Here is a 19,902-nt window from a genome sequence, read left to right as displayed (position 1 = left end):
CCCAGGCAGTTGAAGCATTGTGTGACGTCACGATGCACTGGTCGGTATCGCTCCCACGACACGATAATGTTGAAAACCGCTCGGATTGCCTTCAGCTCAGGAAGCGTCGTCGATCCCTTAGCCAAATGCAGCAGGTAGAGCTGGTCACGGTACTTGATGTCTTTGTTGCGTCGGCTCATTTTGTGCACGGCCAACACATCCAGTTTCAAAACTTTTAGCTCGGCAGCTAATTCCTCCACTGGCATGTCGTACAGACCTCTGACGACGATTTTGTACGGCTTATCCATGACGACATCATGGGTAAAGTACTCCGCCTCGTTTTCGGTCAAGTAATCCTTGACCAGTTGATAGTGCTGCCTGGATTGCACCAGCACCTTAAATCCGTCCTGACACAGACGAATGTTGCCTTGGACTTTCCCAGACTTGATGAGTTCAACAAGCCCCGCACGAAAGTCGATCGTTGCTGCTGATTGCCTCACATAAAAAGGAGGCAGTTTCTCCTTTCGCTGTTTCACTTCATTCTCCTTTGCTTCCGCTACCTGGTCCTCGTCAGGCAGTCCAGCAAACTTGTTGTTCTTCAAAAGCTGCTCCTCGTGCGATGAAGAGTTCTCCTCCTCCTCATCCATCGGTACAGTACCGTCGCTCTTTTTCGTCTTTTTGCTGTTCGATGTCACTTCCAAAAGCACCTTCCTTTTGGAAATTCCCGGTTTTTGGCCATCAGTTGAGGCCTCAACCTTCCTTCTGGAAATTCCCACTTTTTTGCCTGCTTGAGCCGCAGGTAGGGCAATATTGCCGGCGTTTTGCGCCGGGACGCGACGAGTCATGTTGATTCAGACAACCTTCACCAACGAATGCTCGGATAACAATGCGTGCAGATGTTCAGTATTGATAAATAAGGAGAACGAAACCATGTCAGAGTGCTTCGGTGAAATGTAGCCCACACTGGACAAGTCGCTCGAGACGTACAACCCGGAGGATTGTTGGGTAGTGGCGGAAGACGGATCGCGGGAAACCATCGAGTGAGTCGAGTGCATGAACGAGGTAATTCACGTGCTAAACTAATAATAATCCTCTTTAAAAAAAACTTAGGAAATGATGGCCAATCTCGGCTGCCGGGGCATTGAGGCACGAACGAACCTAACAATAGGAACTTGAACTGCAGGACGCGCAACCAGAACCAGCTGGTGACGTCCGGATCGTCGTCAGCGGCCGCGGGGGTCGCATTAGCAAGCGTGGGCGAGCGCAGCCGCCGGTTGTAACCAGCGCAGTCGGACCGGGCCGTGTCACAGACACCCCATCGAACCGTGCAGCGTCTACAACCCGAAGGACATGAACGGGATTCACAGTACGATTTTATTAGAAATTCAGGCATTTACTATACTCTTAAGACTATTTCAAGGCAATAAATGAACATCTTCCCCCTCCCCCCTTTTTTAATGTATTTATTTAGCTTACATTACACTACTCTATTCAATGTTCGCCTTATTACAATTCGACTGTGTTGAGAAAATCCGGTACAGCTCCCAAGTAGCACATTTGTTCGCCGAGAGATTTCCGAACTGGTTGTTGAACTCATTTACTATGTTTTCCGAACGTCCCCGAGAACTCTTGAACGCTGGAAAAAGCGCACGCTTTTCTGTTGTTGAACATCTGTTAGAAAAGTGCATGTTTTGAATTAGTTTTGCAAGTGCAAGTCATACTTGCATAGAGAACGTTTGTTGAACATGCCATAAGAACTCATGACCATAAGATTCTGAACCGGGTTAGGTAAACGTTGTTAGAACCGTTTAGAAACATCCTGCCCACCCGATTAAGAAGTGAGTTAGGCAAACGTTTTGAGAACCGTTTAAGAACATATCGTGACAGGCAAGAATGTGAAAGAGGTTTTTCATAAAAATACGTCCCAGGTGTTCGCTTAAGAGATTTTTTTTTATTTAATACTTTATTTGTGAGTAAAATGTCACTTTCCGACACTTTAAATAATAGCTGAATAATAAAAATATCATCCATAAAAAATCATTCAATTTCATTATTATTGTTTTGAGATCATTTTTTTTCAATCATGTTTGAGTGCTAATAAACATCGCTTGCTAATACTCTGCTGCTGCTGGTTCCCGTTGCTGCATTTTCAGTTTTCCTTTTTGATGAAGAATCCTCAGGGCAAGTATCGAACCCAAGATCACTCCAAATGTCATGTCCAGGCGCGCGTCTGCATCTTTCCACGAGGGGTTATGTTGGATGAGCAGGCTTAAACGTCAATAAGAAGTCTGCGGTCATCTTGGTTTTACCAAGTTCACTAACAGTGTCAAAACTTCCTTTGAACATTAGCTGTTTCTATTTTTAGAAATATATGTGCTTGTTTCGGCAACATGTTCTTGCTCGGTTTTTAAAACACGAACGCGAACTACACATAAACAACTTGGTTACGAGAAATCCCAGCTGAAACCAAAGGTTAAATCGACTATGTTATCATGTTTAGCAAACTGAAATGAAACATCATGTCTGCAAATGTCATTTTGCTTTTCGAGTTCTACAAGCATGTTTCATTTAAGTCAGAATAAACTTCAAAATGAACTACTCGTAATCCGTTGCTAGATTTGGCATTTGTGTTATACAACCATGTTGAACAATGGTTTTTTGATCAAAATGTAAACAATTGACCAAATTGTATGACACATGTTGAATAATTAACGTATAAAAACGCTAGTGGAGCAATTGATCAACAAAAACAATAAAAAGCGATGTTTTTCTTGCTACTTGGGCTTGCTCGTGTTGAAAACCTCCAGCATTTAGGACTTTGGTTACTCCACTGATTTTGGCTTGTACAACGCATTACGAAGCTTTACTATCAATGCCCTTTCATTGGTGCTCTCCGATGGTGTCGGGGACTAAATCGGGTGGTTATTGTCTTATAGAACCGATTCAACGCAGAGCTATTTCGGCATCATTCGCTTGAGCAGTTCGTCACGATGCCTGTGCTCTGCACCATGGCAATGTTAACTGCCTCCCGGATCAGCTCCTAGGTGACTTCAGGTGAGAGTGTTTTTAGGTGCTTCGAGGGGGGGTTCGATTTTTGAGAAGCGCGCAATGTCGTGCACGTTCTGGCCGGAGGTTCCCACGATTTAGCGGTCGGCCATTTAGAACGCGTACGGATTTGGGACGCCTCGGAAGTTCTGAAATGGGGTTGCCAGTGCATGGGTAGCTGAGGGAACACGTGATTTGAGGGATCGAATTCTCTCTAGATCGAGGTTAACGGACTGGCCAGGTTGTGCACGAACGAGCGTTTAGCAGATCGGTTGAATGGTTGGCGGGCCGATTGTGGAGGGAGCTTTTCCGTTTGGATGATGCCTTGATCGTGTTGCCGACGATGACGCGCACCACACTGGATGCTTTCCGCGGAACAGGTCGAATCCCTTCAGGTATCCGATCAGCCACTGCTGCAGCAGTTCCAGATAGGGACATGTTGGGATGAATTCGATTAAGTCCGGGGATGCTTTCCAGCGATTTGAGCGCCTCTTTGGGACCGGCCTCGTAAAACAGGTATTCTTTGATGTGTTGTAGGGCGTCCTCTAGGATCAGAATGTCACCCTCGATGGTATAGCGCGACCGCGGCGGCTGTGGTGCTAGTTGGTTCTCCTCGGAAATCTCCCTCAGGATGTTCGGCTTCAGCTCATGATGTTTCAATAGCGTCCCGATGAGCTGCTCGGATTGTCACCCCCTTAAACGAGACCTAGAACCAGAATAATCAGGCGCTTAAAGTCCTTCGCCTTGAAGTGGAACTTGTCCAACCGGTACTGGTACGACACGTGCAGCCGCTTGAACTCTCCGTCCTTTGGTGTGTCCTCCGGAAACAGCATGCTTTGATTGAAACGTCAGGTTTCTTCATCACCTTGGCCAGCTCCGAATTGCCGCAAATAACATCCGCATTGGCACCCTTCTCGGCAAGCAATTTCACTCGTTCTTTTGAGCAACCTTGCACAAGTGATAGGCCGCTGGCCGCTGAACAGTCAATAAATCCCTAAATTGGCTGGCGAAGTAGTTCCGGCTGAACGCCAAAACTGTCCCGGTTCATGGAAAGGGAAAACAAATCTGCTCAAGAAGCTTCCGAAATCCGACCCAAAATCCCAAGAAAGACTGCTCGAACCTGAGCCAGTTAAACGACTTGTGCAACAGCTCCAATAACGTGCTCGACCTTTGCTATGCCAGCTCAAATGTACCTGTCAATTGTGCCCTCCTCACAGCACCTTCACCTCTCGTGAAAGACGTTCGTCACCACTTGCCCTTCCTGGTTTCTATCTCGTGTACAGTGTTCACCTTTAGTGACACGAACGGTAGTAACTTCATAGACTACCGCAATGGTAACTACGAAGGTATGAACGAATTCTTGGCAACCATTAACTGGACTCGACTGATGGCCAATCTCGACGCCAACGAAGCTGCTGTTACTTGGACGGAAATTTTGACGCAAGCTATCAACGTCTTCATCCCGAAGAAACAGCGGCAACCTCCTCAACATCCACCATGGTCTACTCACCGCCTGAAGAAGCTTAAGACCGTGAAACGTGCCGCACTCAAGAAATATGCCAAGCATCCGACAGATCGTTGGAAAAACCACTACAGATCTAAGAACCGGAAGTACAGTTTGTTAAACAACCAACTTTTTCGCCGCCACCTGAACCGCATCCAGAGCCGCTTGAAACGTGAACCCAAAAAGTTTTGGAACCACGTCAACGAGCAGCGGAAAGAAACTGGTCTCCCAACCTCGATGGTACTCGACGGTGATGAGGCTACAACCACCGAGAGTATTTGTGACCTTTTCCGGCGCCAGTTCTGCAGTGTCTTCAATAACGAAACTGTAGCAGACTCGCAAGTTGCTAGGGCTGCTAGTAACGTTCCACTGCGACCTCCCATCGGACCTCATCCGGTGATAAGCTCCGAGTCCGTTCGCCGTGCCTGCGCCCGCCTGAAGAGTTCCAACAGCTGTGGACCGGATGGCATCCCCGCGGTTGTACTCAAAAAGTGTTGCGATGCACTCACGGAACCGCTGGCTCAACTCTTCAACACCTCGCTTTCCACCGGAGTTTTCCCATGTTTCTGGAAGAAGTCGTTTGTGTTCCCTGTTCACAAAAAGGGGCCTAAACGAGACGTCCGGAACTACCGCGGAATCGCTGCACTCTGCGCTGTAAGCAAGCTCTTCGAAGTCATTGTGTTAGACTTCATCAAGTTCAACTGTTGTGATTATATCGCCCAGGAACAGCATGGCTTTATGGCGAAACGTTCTACCAGTTCCAATCTGGTCACCTATTCGTCCTTCATCCTACGAACCAGGCAGAAACGGAAACAAATTGACGCCATCTACACGGAGCTATCGGCAGCATTCGACAAGCTAAACCACCGTATTGCTGTTGCTAAACTCGAGCGACTAGGCTTCAGCGGTTCTCTGCTCGAATGGCTTCGCTCCTACCTCACCGGACGAGAAATGAGCGTGAAAGTGGGTGACGTAATTTCTGCCATATTTGCTGTTTTTTCAGGCGTCCCCCAAGGCAGCCACCTGGGTCCCCTGATTTTTCTCCTCTATATGAACGACGTGCACCCTCTGCTTAAATGTCACAAGCTGTCTTACGCGGACGACATAAAGCTTTTCACTGTTATCGAGGAGACCGGAGACTGTCAGTTTCTTCAAGAGCAGCTCAACCGGTTTGCCAACTGGTGCTCCGATAACAGAATGGTTCTAAATGCAACTAAGTGTTCAGCAATCACTTTCACCCGCAAACGCAACAAAATTTCCTTTGACTATACTCTTTCAAACACCACCATACCTCGGACGTCCTGTGTGAAAGATTTAGGCGTGATGCTGGATAGCAAAATGACATTTACTGACCATATTACGTATATGGTTTCCAAAGCTTCCAAAACATTAGGATTCGTCTTTAGGATAGCTAAGCATTTTCGAGATTTAGGCTGTCTCAAAGCTCTTTATTGCTCGCTGGTTCGTTCTACGCTCGAGTACTGTTCCACGGTTTGGGCTCCTTCTACCAGAACGCCATTCAACGCGTGGAGTCGGTGCAGCGAAAGTTCGTCAAATATGCCCAACGTCACATCACCTGGCCTGATCCTTTAAATCCTCCGAGCTATGCTGAGCGTTGCAAAATGCTAAACCTTGATCCTCTCTCGGTAAGACGTGATGTTGCAAAGGCAGTGTTTGTAGCTGACCTCCTGCAGTCGTCCATTGATTGTCCCGCTGTTTTGCAACTGATCAATATTAACACCCGCCGGCGTGTACTTCGCAACCACTCTTTTTTGACAGTTCGCCGAGCTCTGACTAATTACGGACATAACGAACCAGTTTCTAGTATGTGTCGTATTTTTAACTTGTGCTCTGACCATTTCGACTTTGACCTGTCCCGCGACAAAATCAAAATCTGTTGGATCAAACATCCAACTTTGGTCCCGCCGTGCGATCGCTATCGGCGCCGGGCTCTACCATTTTCCGCGAAAAGAGCAACTCGTTGAATCACCCCCAACGCGAGCGTGGTGAGTTTCTGAAACGTCACCTGACGTCAAGTTTGTTTATGTTTACTTCTTCGTCTTCAGTGATTAGTTCTGTGATATTTAATATTGTGAACTTAGCTTTAAGATGTGAGAAATAAATCGCCCTTTTTTACATTCGACCGCCGAGGAGGCTGGACGCCTCTCGGCGCACCTGGAACAACCGTGTTTCATTTCAACCCGTGCCAAGCCCTGAGGGATCTTTTGTCCGCCCGTAAGTCCACTGCTGCTTCGGTTCCTGTGAGTTCTGGCCATCCACAAACACAACGTAGGAACGCTGATTCGGCCTCTGGCCGAACATTTGGTGCCGTGACCAGGATACGGATGCCGCCGGAATTCCTGGACTTTCTGTGCTAGCAGCGGCTGAACTTCAAAATGGTGCCATCGCTTCCAGAGGTACGTCAACCATTGTGCAGCTTCGCTGGTGTTCGGTAGTTGAGCCATCGATCATTTGCGAGGCACTGGCCTCCAAGCTACGGGCTCACTCGACTACCGACATTGCCGATTCCGTTCAACCCGTCCGGCTTCAAGCTTGACTCGAGGATGTCAAGGCTGGGGTCAACTTGCACCTTTCCCCCCGTGCGGATGAACGCCCGGAGGAACTACGGACGGAATTGGCCCCTTTTGGTGACAAATGGCTGACACCTCCATCTACATTTCGATATCGGCATTGGGCGCTGAATTCTACCGCTGGAGCAAGAAGGAACCGTCGCTGAAACCTTTCAGTCACGGGGGCCGGAGCAAGCCATCGTAGTGCATCGACTTGCGGACATCTTTAATTTAAAAACATCCGTTTTGGGGGCCGGTATGTTGGATCAAACATCCAACTTTGGTCCCGCCGTGCGATCGCTATCGGCGCCGGGCTCTACCATTTTCCGCGAAAAGAGCAACTCGTTGAATCACCCCCAACGCGAGCGTGGTGAGTTTCTGAAACGTCACCTGACGTCAAGTTTGTTTATGTTTACTTCTTCGTCTTCAGTGATTAGTTCTGTGATATTTAATATTGTGAACTTAGCTTTAAGATGTGAGAAATAAATCGCCCTTTTTTACATTCGACCGCCGAGGAGGCTGGACGCCTCTCGGCGCACCTGGAACAACCGTGTTTCATTTCAACCCGTGCCAAGCCCTGAGGGATCTTTTGTCCGCCCGTAAGTCCACTGCTGCTTCGGTTCCTATGAGTTCTGGCCATCCACAAACACAACGTAGGAACGCTGATTCGGCCTCTGGCCGAACAAAATCCGTTTCCTTAATTTCCTCAAGTCCCTTCCCTGACAATACACACGTAGATATTAGAACACTGTGATATTTTTGTTAATTTATTGAGTTAGTTTTAAAGTAACCCGTCTTGTATCATTTGAGTTTTGTGTACTTGTTGATGCGAAAAGACGAGGTGGTTTTGTGCCTCTTTGAGAGAGTGTCTTGGAATATGCTAGACACATCTCAAGGGGCTTTTGTCCACCTCCTAATAAAGAAAATGAATCAACAAAAATAAACAATCAAGCAGAGCGCCTAGTTTCATGGGAAACTGCTAGAACGAATATTTTATGGCAACACTGACTGCGTGAATGAAAATTTTCATTCGAGCACGATCTGGGCACGATGAGCACGATGAGCGCGATCTGGCGCGATTTGGCACGATTAGCGAAAAACGACCACGATGAAGGTACGATGAGCAACGATGAAAGAATTTAACAAGATTTGGTGTGATTTAACCGAAATCGCGAAGTGTCATTCCCCTCGATTTTTCTGCCAGTTTTTCGCGATAGAAGTGTATTCTTTTTGGTGGAAGTGTTGGTTAAGAGTGGTTACAACGTCGATAAGGTGGATTTGACCTCAATTTGTGGAATTCAGTGATTTTAAAACGAAAATGTTGCGATGGAACGCGGTCGATTGTCTGATTTTATTATTCTTGATCGACTGACGGGAGACGAAACTTATCTAGTTAAGTTTTTGACATCGCGCCAGGGGATATGACAGCAACCGTTTCATTCTCCCAAATTTTCGAATTCGAGTGGAGATTTAAACTGTGTGCATCGTGAAAAATGAAAAGTGAAGTTTTGGGAGGTTTGTGAAAAAATGCCTTTTCCATAGCAAGGGTCTCATTCAGCCTCTGTTTTTGATGACCGCGAGTATTTGAAGGATTGAGTGTGGTTAAGAAAAGTCAGATGAGCTGACAGTGCGGCGAGGGGTGACAGCTCGTCGGAGCTGAGTGTTTGGTGTCAGTGTGGCAACTTCCACGCCACTAAGCTCGCGGTGGTCGGTGGCGGAACTAAATAAGTGCAGTGATGCCTTATTCACAGGATCCCGGTGAGATTGTTCCGAGCAAAAGTTTTAGTATTTTGAAAAAGAACTACGCCGCGTCTTTTGCATTTTTATAATTTATGTTTTAGTTCAATTCACGTCGTGGTTGCTGCAAAAGATTTCCGTTACCGTTGTCGTCGTTGGTTTACTCCGTTTTGTTCGTTTTGTTTTTTGCCTGTACTCGAATAAATTTTCGGTTAAGAGATATTTAAGAAATATACAAATACGTGAATATTACTAAAAATAATAAATACACAGTTTATTTTCCCTGCGATTCAGTCTTTCCACAGCCGGCTGTCTAAGAATGAATCGATATTAATTCAACACCAAAATTTACTCTTAATATTTACTCGATACAGCCGGTTGTATGAGTTTAAAACCTTCAAAATAATGAAATCGTAAATACCTGAATCTTTATTTTCCCCAGTACAGCGGGCTGACTGAGTATAATAATCTATTATTATAAACATATAAATCAGAAATGCCTAAATCATCCACATTACTCAATACAGCCGGCTGTATGAGTTTAATATCTCAGAATTTAAACCACTTTTTATCAACCCGCAATACCTTTCGAGGTATATACCTGTCTACTAACATTGAGTCCAAAACCTCCCTAAAAACATCTATTCCACTAAGGTGACGCAGGATTATTGTTCCGGATGAGGGTCTAACACAACCAGACCAAACAGAGGGATAAGCGTTGTGGAGCCATCCGTGGATAGGGCGTCCTAAAATGCTTATGCTAATGCTAATGCTAAATATCAACTTTTTATACTTTGCCTTTAGTTATTTAGGGACAACATTAGTAACAGTGAATTTAGTAATTTTATCAGAATCGGTGATTTTCATTCAAGTAGCATAAAAACCATTCTGATTTGTCAAAATTTTCATAGAGTCTCGATCAATCAATAGTGAAATGATATCGGACTAAATTCGTTGATCTGTTGAACTAACGGTTGTCGGATTATGGTTGTATCGACCATTGTTGCGAATCGAGGATCTACTGGAATTCTGACGATCAAATTGTCGTCTCTTTTACAATTCACGACTTGTAAAATATGAACTGTTCTTATTTATTTTATTTTTTTTTAAAGAAGCCAGACAGGTTTTAAAAGAAACGTTTTTTTTGGCTAGTAATCAAAATGTCGGGGATTTGAGTGTAGCTTTCGGATAGGTTGCTATAAATCTTGTATTCAATTCAAGTTAGGTAGTTATCCGCAAATGAATATTTGGACTTAACGGTGCACATCAACCAGAGCTTTTGCACCCAGATTTTTGTTACAGACATTTTAGTATCTTCAAAACTTCGGGTACTATCGAAATATTTTTTTATTCATCCCCTAAAGTACTGTCCATAAACTAATTTACAACAAAGTTTGATTAATTTTACATTCCCGTTATTGCAGGATTGGGTCCGTAAGTTTGACCCTTTTGGAATAAGAAGACAACAACTTCCTTCGTTGCTGTGCACCCTTAAGGGGACTTACGAACACAACTGTGCATTTATTCTAGAGTCAGGTCCATACAGCGTCAGTATTTATTTGGTCGAAGTGTACTAATTCATTGGCAGATCTGATTCTAGTTGTAATATACGACAAGACACTGACGGACGTGACAGGACGAGGGCCCAGTTTAGAGGTTTCGACATCAACGATGTGCGGCTGGATCACCCTCCCAAAAAAAAAATAAAAAAATGACTAGCCCCAAAATTGTATGGACATTTGTATAGAAAAACTAATGATGCAAAATTGCTTCTTTTGACGTAGAGAATGCATGGTGCATGGCAAAGTTTCATCCAAATAAAAAAATGAAAAGTTAAAAATCGTGAAAAAATTTGCGAAATCGTAGAGAATTACTCTTAATATTTTAAAAAATAAAGAAAACTTATAAAATTTTTTTTTGAGCAATTACTTTTACACTTCTTGACTAAAACCCCGTTTTACGCTCCACAAGTGAACGGCTCATCCCTCTTCCGATTTACGCCAAAACTCTCATATCTAATCTAAATCTAAATCTAGCGCAGCCAATCTTTCGAAGGGATCCTGGAGAGTGCCTTAGGTTAGATGACGCCTAGCACTCTTCTTGTCATTTATTAACATTTGTAGTGCGCCATTGCATCGAAATGCATTGAAACATCACAAGCGTTAAAGCGGCCAGGCCTACTGCGTAAAGCCATATCGCAGAGATGACTCGTAATTGGGTTGAGTTTGAGCACAGAGTGTTCGAACAACAACACAATTCTGCATCGACAGGGAGGAAGAAGCGTGGGGACACACCATCATACGCTCCGAGATTTTGGTTGTATTCATTGGGAGCCCCATGCTAAGAAGGTTTGGTACTCCGGGACCCTCTGGGATGGGACATTGCATTTCCACGATAGCCCTGGACACTATTTGCCGTGGTTATAGCGCCACAACTCGCTCTCTGTAACAGTATTCCTAATTCCAGTCCACGCTCACCAAGTCGTCATGGCCTAGTGGTTAGCATTTTTGCTTACCAATCCAAAGGACGGGGGATCGAACCCCGCCTCGAGCGACTTTGATTTTTCGTTCATATTCATCATTTCAAATTTATGTGTTCTTAACTTTCTCGTTGAGAGCAGATGGGAATTGAACCCAGATCCATTCGCTTACAAAGCGAACACCGTAACCAGTCAGCCACGGCCTCTCCTTCGATTTACGCCAAAACTCTCATTTGCGCAAAAACCTCGAATTCGCTCAACCTCCGAATTGCCCCTTCATGGCGCTATTCAACACGATTTGCAGCGCCAACTCAAAAAGTGTAGTCTCCTGTTGCACCAATGTAAAATATATAAAAAAAAATGAAGTTGACTTTATAGCTGTCAGCCGATACTAGACCAACCACTAGTGTCTTCCTTTTAGTAAAGCACAGAGCGACGGCGCCGGATACCCATATTTACACTTAGAATTTTAGAGCGCCCGCCGCGGGATTCGAACCAGCAAAATATTGGTTAAATACCTATACCAAAGTATTATTTATTGAGTTCAAAGATTGACTGTTAGTGCCCTTTCGCAATTTGAACAAGCACCCCATGCGCCCCTTTCGAGAAAACCCTCCCCTTTCGAAAATCCTGTGCACGGCCCTGGTCCTTACTGTTGGTGCTGGGTTTGAATCTTGTCTTTTTGATCCTGTGTTGTCCTGGACTAATCACATTAACTTAATTGAAAAACGTGTTTCTTCGTACATTGGAATTTTGTGGAGGGTAAGGCTATTTGTTCCATCTAAAACCTTGTTAACATATTATTTTGCCTACATCCACTCTCAAATAAATTACCTTATTTCTGTATGGGGACATACCGCTAGTTCTCATTTATAAGTTACAAACCTTACAAAACCGATGCCTGAAAATTATTTTCAAAAAACCAATACTTTATTCAACTCATGAACTTTACTCTGACAATTGCCATAACATATTACCACTAGCTTTTCTCTGTGAAATGCAGACATTACTTTTTGTCCATGATGTACTTAACAATCCTATATTTCACCACACCATAGAGTTTACAAATTCGAATCTGTCACGAAGAACCCGCCAATCGAATAACCTTCGAAGCATTAAAGCAGTTACAGCAGTTACAACACGAGACCAAAAACGAATCAAGTTTTCAGGACCTACGCTATATAATTAACTTCCAAGCAATTTGCAACTAGTACCTACATAACCGCTCCACTTTTAATGCAAAAATAAAACAGTATTATAAACAAAAACTCAACGAACTATTTAATTAATCAATTTAGTATTAAGTAATCACTCGTCAGTGGTAGCTTTTAAATAATAAATTTTAATTTCGTGGATCCCTTAAAAGGAAGACTCTTCCACTGGGATACCATCCTTGTAGTTTAACTCACCGCACATCTAATTAGTCCTTGGCTCAATTTTTATTTTCAATTTTGTTGTTTATGTGTGAACGAGCTAAGGATAGTTTGCGTCCACTACCAGGAAGTTCCTATGAGCTTTTTGGAGTGGGGGAGTGTGGTGGGCCTTATAAAAAGTGTCTTTTTGACGAAGGTTATGTGCATGCTTTTGCATGCGATTTTACCATCCGATTTATTGCTGTGATCAGCACCGAGATTTTTAAATCTTCGCCTTCCAATTTCTGTTCTGAATCGTTCTTGTTGATAGTACCTGCCTACCTTGTGAAATGTTGGTGTACTGCTCTCGTGAATCGCCAGTTGTGATGTAGCTGTCCGGTTTCAATTTTGTACATCAGAACTGATATTTTCAGCTTGAACATTGCAAGAATTGCCAAAACAGAGTTATCTAAGCCCGAGCTCACGCTAGCACCCCATTTGTTTGCTGGTGGGTACAAAATTTAACCTCAATCTTTTTCGTGTACGTATACGCAATACATGCGCACGTAGATAACTCCATACTATGCTGCTGGCTTGCGTACAAGTCAAATGTTGGGTACAGGAACGGGAACCTAAAGATTGCCTCGATGCACCGATTCCAGATCTTTTTCTGGATGGCCCACCTCTTACCCATACACATCTTTTGTAGTATGGAAGGATTATGAGCAGATATCTTTCGATAATTTTGGAGACAATCCTATCATCTTACTCAACTTCCGTGTATGCCCATCCTTGTCTCTCTTTTTCCATCCTCAACACTTATCAGGTTGCTTTAAACATTGGGTACTGGTAAATTAATTCCACACGCATGTCTTATATACGGCCCAACAACGTATTTTTCATTCATTCACTGAGACGTGCACCGATTAAGAGAGCAAACAAACAAACCAATAATCCAAACATACAAACAATTAAACCATACACTATCTGTCACAGTCACCCTCAGTCAATGTTCTGCAGTCACTTACAACAGTGGTCTTTGCCTTACAAAAGATTTACAAATTTTAAAATCACGTAGATTGTCCGAGTTTCTTGTTGCTTCAGGTAACATATTAAACAAACGATATCCTTTGTAAAAAGTGAATTCTGCGTAGACGTCATTTTGAAGTTGAGCAACCTAATTTCTCTCGCCTGTCTAGTAAAATGTTGATGAACATCACTTCCATAAACTATTGTATCCGTCAAGTATTGTGGAGCCATTCCTTTTGTCAGTCTAAAAATAAAAACTAAAGTATTGTATTCTACACGTTGTCTAACTGACATCCATCGTAGGCAGTCAAGCATAAAACTTCTTGGTGTTAGTCTTTCACATCCTAATATCAAACGCATCACCTTGTTCTGAAGAAGTTGCATACGTTTCTGTTGTTGCTGTGTTGCGGTAAACAAAATAGAGGCACAGTAGTCGAAATGGGGAGCAATAAGTGTGTTATAGATCATCAACTTGTTATCAAAAGAAAGGTACTTGTTCAACCTGTACATGATACCCAGTTTCCTAGCGGCTTTCCTAATCGTATAGTTGATGTGCTCATCAAAGTTCAACTTGTTGTCTAACATAACACCCAGATATTTAATCACATCAACCCTTTCGACTACTTCGCCATCTATGTGTAGCGACCCTAAGTCGCTTACCTACTGTACATAGACTACAGTTATTGTTTGTCATGAACAATGTCAAGTCAATGTAGCGACCCTCACCTTGCAAACCGTTGGTTTGTGTCGCTACTTGTTATTTAAATAAGTAGTTTTGTTTTATTTACAAGTTAGCCGGTCGTCTGCGCTGTTTACAGACAGCCTAGAGCATTTATAAAAAGGGCTAGTGACAGAGTTAGGGTAAAAAGAGAGATGTCCGGGCTGAGCAGCGCGGGAGGTTGTTCTAGGGTTCGTTGCCCAGAACGCGGGATTCCGGGTTGTCGCGTTCTACGCAGGGTACGCGTGCGGTCGTAGTGACTTGGAAATAATATAAGTTGTATAAGTCAGTTTGAGTTTTGGTGTTGAATAGAATATCACAGTTTCCCTGAATTGAATTGTCCGCCCGCTCGGTCGTTAGCTACATTTGGTGACAGCTGGCAAAAGCCACATTAATTGTAGTTGGAACGCCATTGCTAACGGGACAATTTTGATTAGGGGAAGCAAAGAAGCAAAAGTGGTATTCAGTATACAGTGTGAATACAGAAGAACTAAGTTATAGTCGCTGTGTGCATTTGTGTGATTCGGATTTGACGACTTCGGCGATTTCATCCGCAAGTGAAGCAGTTGCGAAACGGGAAATGATTTGTATAATATGGTAAGTACCACTATCACTACATTGACTACATTCTATTGCATTTTTATATTAAATGAAGACTGATAACCATGGTGTTTGCTTTCGATAAAGCAGTGCAGTGTATACCCGATTTCGATGGGTCACACATACAACTGCAAAATTTTATTAATGTGGTCGACATTTTCGAGCCATCTTTCCCGGTCAATGCAGGCATAGATGCTGACGGTAATTTAACAGCAGCAGGCGAAGCTTATTTTAAGGCTGAAAAAGAATTATTAGTAGCTGTACGCTTAAAATTAAAGGGGAAGGCTTTGGAGCAAGCTGCAGATCTTATTCAGAAGACATGGCCGGAAACGAAAGCAAAACTTATCAAAGCTTTCCAAGTTTCAAACTCCCTAGAATGCATATCTAGAATGATAACGACTTTGCATCAAATTCCCGGCGAATCTTTTACAGCTTACAAGGAAAGAGCTGACAAAATAAATGTTTATGTGCGGCAGCTCAGAAATGATTACGCTGATAGACAGTTGAGAATATTTTTATCGCAGGTCTGATAGACAAGGACTTAGTAAATTTTGCTAAAGTACAAAAAGTTAATACTTATTTAGAACTTACGGAGTTACTTGAAAATGCGGTGAACTATCAAGACGAAATAAACTTTATAAGAAATTCGATGCAAATTAACATAAATAATTCATGTTTTAGAAACAATGTTCCAAATATCACAAATAATAATATGAATGGTTGTGCACATGCTAGCAATTTTGGAAATTTTAATAATGGACATTTTAACGGGTTCATAATTTTGAGAATGTCAACAATAGAAATCATAATGCCTGGAACGGGTACGTTAATTTGCAACAAAATGGTGATAATCGGTTAAGAGATAGCTCACTTAATAATTTTGAGTTTAATGGTTCTTCCGATAACAATTCAAGTGTTGCTAATATACTTAGTTCAAATGGGATCTTTACAAATCCCTTTAACAATCATTTAAATAATGATTGTTGTTACAATATTACCCAGAATGGGAACAATAATTGTCACAATTCTTTGAATAACAGTTTTAATAACATGTTGGTACCTTCAACTTTTATGAGAAATAGTAATGATTATGTTAGCAATGAAAATGAAACTGGTAGGTCAACTTTTGATCAACAGACATGCTCAATGAATTTTCAGCCCAACATGGAATGTATTCAAAATAATGGACACGGAATAGATGTTCAAGGCAGAAGCACTGCATTTTTTACTACGTACCCTGTAAATGAGAAGGGTGAACCAATTTTTATAAAAAATGAAAACAATTTAAGTTTTGATAATAAATCGGAAGTCATTCACAATCATATCCAAATAAATACAGACAATGATTCAGAAATAAATAAGTTGAATAACGTAGGTCAATCTAATTTGTCATTAACAAATAAAATGGATATTAATCAAAGTAAAGTTTCTTCCATTCAAAAAAATAAACCTTGCATGTTAAGAAGTTCATCAGAATCAAACCAGAAAGTTTCTGGTACTCATTTGCTTTGTACAATAGGTAAAACTATGAATATTCTGCCCAAAAAGTTGGGATGTTCTCAGAAGCATTCAAGCAAGTCAAATAACAACGGAAAAAGTTATTTTGATTATTCAAACAACTCAATTGAACCAAAACTAGATCTTATTGTTACACCTAAGAATTATGAACGAGGAAAAAATCAAAAAGATAAAAGTTTGTCTAGGATAAAACATATTGACAATTTTGATCATTGTAATCAAATCGAAGAATGTCAAAGTGAAATCAGAAAACCATTAATAAATTCATTTGCAGCTAGCTGCCAGAAATTAAATCAGATAAACAATTTTCATTTGAGAAATCTATTTATAAAAAAGCGTTTAAAAACTGGGGTGGCACCCCGTGAATCTATAAAAGAATTGAATAAACAATTTGTAATAAGCGATGTAATTCATCAATATTATAAAGATCGTGGAAAAATCTTTAACAATACGATTCCAAGAAATGAAAATAAATGTTTAAAGTATAATATTGATGGCCGTACAAAAGTCGATAATTTTAATCTGACTAAAGTTTTTGGGAAATTTCGATATTTTGGTTTGCCATGCCTTACGTAAATATGAAAATTAATACACAATATAGTATGCTCTTTTCTTTGTAGGTTTTCATTTATAGATTCTTAGGAGAACTTCAATCTTTTGGGAAAGGCGAGAATCATCGGCTCGACCGATGCTTTTCAATTACCCACAGCGAAAGTAAGTATCGGAATTGAATGATAGAAAAGTCAAGATTTTGGTTTTTATTTTTAGAAAAAATGTACACGACATTCATATCATTCCTTTCCAAAAGTATGAGAGAATTGTGTGTATGGGACGAACTCTTGTAAACCTTATCGATAAAAGATAAATAAAAAAACAAAAATCAGGAGTTTAATTGTTTGCCAAAAAATGTTTAGCTTAGTCCTATTATCAAAAAATAAATTAATTATAAAGAATAATACAGTTAATGTAAAGAAATTTAAATCTAATATTATTTAAACAATACAGAATGTGTAAAACATATAAAATGATTAGGGAAAAGTATTTTGTACCTGTCCTCGATGAGCAACATTCTTCAACATCTCAAAACTGTTTTGAATTTTATGCGGTATAGTTTTGCTTTGTGTTATTGTCTGTGCTACTGGTAAGGGATATTTCGATATTAAAACTTGATCTTTTCTCCTCGGTACTAAAGCAGGGACAAAATGTCAGCACCTACAGTATTAGCGAGAAAAACGCAATATTACATCCAGGATGGAGTATATGTTTCCGCAAAATGCATATATGTACCTTTAAACCCCATTACACGTTACCAATGATGCATGTGATGTGTGTGTGTGTGTGTGTGCAACCAACCAAACGGGACCACGCGGCCCTTTCTTACAAATTGAGTTGTTTCCATGTATTTTAGGTTAATATTCTATACATGCAAATAACTCGCATAGGCATTTGGAGGGTGTTAGCTCTGCCGAGCTTCGGTGACCCATTTCTACGCAGGCTAGCCGTGCGCGAGGTACTTCAGCTTGAATCGACAAGCCCCGCCCTAAAGAACGTTTGTATCAATCGGATTCAAACGTTATTTAGAACTTCCGATTTCTTATCCGTGGACGAGAAATCAGCGCGTATTTAGTAGGCAGATTTTGTAATTCGTTTGTTTTGGAAAGATCTCACCAAATTTCAGCTGAAGTCCTGATGATCATAGTGACAGGTCCAACGACTTGTCGTGCTGTCTCACTCGCTGTCGTGTAACTCAATCCCGTCATATGCAACTGCATTAAACACAGTTGACCTTCAACAGTGGCGACAATGCACACGTTTTGAAAGCTTTCACAATAGAAAAATTATGCACACCAAAACTGCATATTTTTTTAAATCTTCCTGTTCCAACTTTCTTCGATTCACTTCACATTCACACTTATATTAGCAGTAGCACTCCAAATTTGAATTAATCACAAAATTTAATTTCACTTCTGATACTCTCGAATATGAGTCGTTTTAGATAACCCTCTTTTTCACCAATGATGCATGTGATTTGAGCAAAATAAACCAACAGAAAAAAAGAATAATAAAAACAAATGCTCAGCATGTTGGTAAACCGAAGGGTATTATATTGGGAATTAAGTCGGAGTATTAATCCGCGAAGTACTACAAAAAAAAAAAATGCATAGGGCATATTAGGGGAGTGTGGGGTAATTTGGACACCCTAAGGAAATTGCTCTGTTACGGGCTGTATGGATATTTTAAAGGAATGTGGATGACACCAGAGGATAATAGAGACCATATTTGATGGAAAAATGTCATTCATTTCGATAAATTTGGATGAAAAACCCATTTTTATCGCAAAAGTTAAAAGGTGTCAAATTACCCCCACAGTTTTGTGTGGGGTAATGAACACCTATGGGGTAATTTGGACATGCCTTGTGGGGTAATTTGGACATGCTTTGTGGGGTAATATGGACATACCTTGTGGGGTAATATGAACACCTTTGTGGGGTAATTTGGACACATGTTGAAGAATAAGTTTAACATTTGATTTTTTGAACATGTTTTTTATCTTTCAACCTGGTTTTGTAATTGCTTTATATTTTGAAGTGTTGCTCACAATATTTCATCAAAGGTTTAAATAATGATTTTGTGATAGAACTATAATTCAATAGGAAGATAACAAATAGTTCAGTGTAGTATACATAATTTAATCATTAATACTGACATGATTTAAACATTGATTCTGGATCAGGCACACTATACTTGTTTTTAGTGATTAAGGTATCGTTTATGTTTATATAAATCAATCTATATATAGAATTTATTAGCCTGAAAATATCATATTTTCGTTTAATTATACATTCTTTAGCCCTTCAAATTTAAATGTTATTGTAAACCAGCATAGAAATTAGAAATGTCAAAGAAATTAATTAAAAGCAATCAACATTAGAGTCTTGTTGAACGCCAAATGTAGAGTAATCAGATTTTCATCAATTCGAATATTGGAATAAATTTATCTAAATCAAAAAATAGGGGTTTTGTGAAAGTTCTCATTGCTCACATTCATTTTTGATTGTTTTGACTTATTAAATCCCTCTAAATTTACCTAAATCCCTTTAAAAACTCATCCAACCATGAAAGTTACTTTTTTGTTGCCTGACAGGTAGACTTTCAGGTATGTCCAAATTACCCCACAAGCCATGTCCAAATTACCCCCATAGCATATTCTATCATAAATTGCGATTTTTGATGATAAAAGTGGATAAAATGCACAATTTTTATACGTACGTATCTCAGGCATCGTCCAAGCATCCCCCTTAAACAAAAAATGTCCACTTTTTTGCCATATAACTCCTGCAAAACCTTATTTCCTAACCTTCAAATATTAG

At 41.1% G+C, this 19,902-nt stretch overlaps 1 protein-coding gene and 1 pseudogene across 1 annotated transcript; one reads left to right on the top strand and one right to left on the bottom strand.

Moving 5' to 3' along the window:
• Positions 1 to 3,022: 3,022 nt before the first annotated feature.
• Positions 3,023 to 3,857, bottom strand: LOC6049649 (annotated as a pseudogene).
• Positions 3,699 to 6,024, top strand: LOC119765522. Its single transcript, XM_038249540.1, has 2 exons — positions 3,699 to 5,021; positions 5,329 to 6,024. Exons 1-2 carry the CDS (start codon positions 4,373 to 4,375, stop codon positions 5,388 to 5,390), a joined length of 711 nt encoding a protein of 236 aa, XP_038105468.1. The 5' UTR covers positions 3,699 to 4,372; the 3' UTR covers positions 5,391 to 6,024.
• Positions 6,025 to 19,902: the final 13,878 nt, after the last annotated feature.

Source organism: Culex quinquefasciatus, chromosome 1 (genome assembly GCF_015732765.1).
Source record: "Culex quinquefasciatus strain JHB chromosome 1, VPISU_Cqui_1.0_pri_paternal, whole genome shotgun sequence".
NCBI classification, from domain to species: Eukaryota; Metazoa; Arthropoda; class Insecta; order Diptera; family Culicidae; genus Culex; species Culex quinquefasciatus.
The sequence above is the reverse complement of the archived record's forward strand: the minus strand, read 5'-3'. Positions and strand labels throughout refer to the sequence as shown.

Coding starts and splice junctions, on each gene's coding strand:
- LOC119765522 (XM_038249540.1), top strand. CDS start 4,373: ATGAACGAATTCTTGGCAACCATTAACTGGACTCGACTGATGGCCAAT. Junction 5,022..5,328: donor CGCGGTTGTACTCAAAAAGT/GTTGCGATGCAC, acceptor CCTACGAACCAG/GCAGAAACGGAAACAAATTG.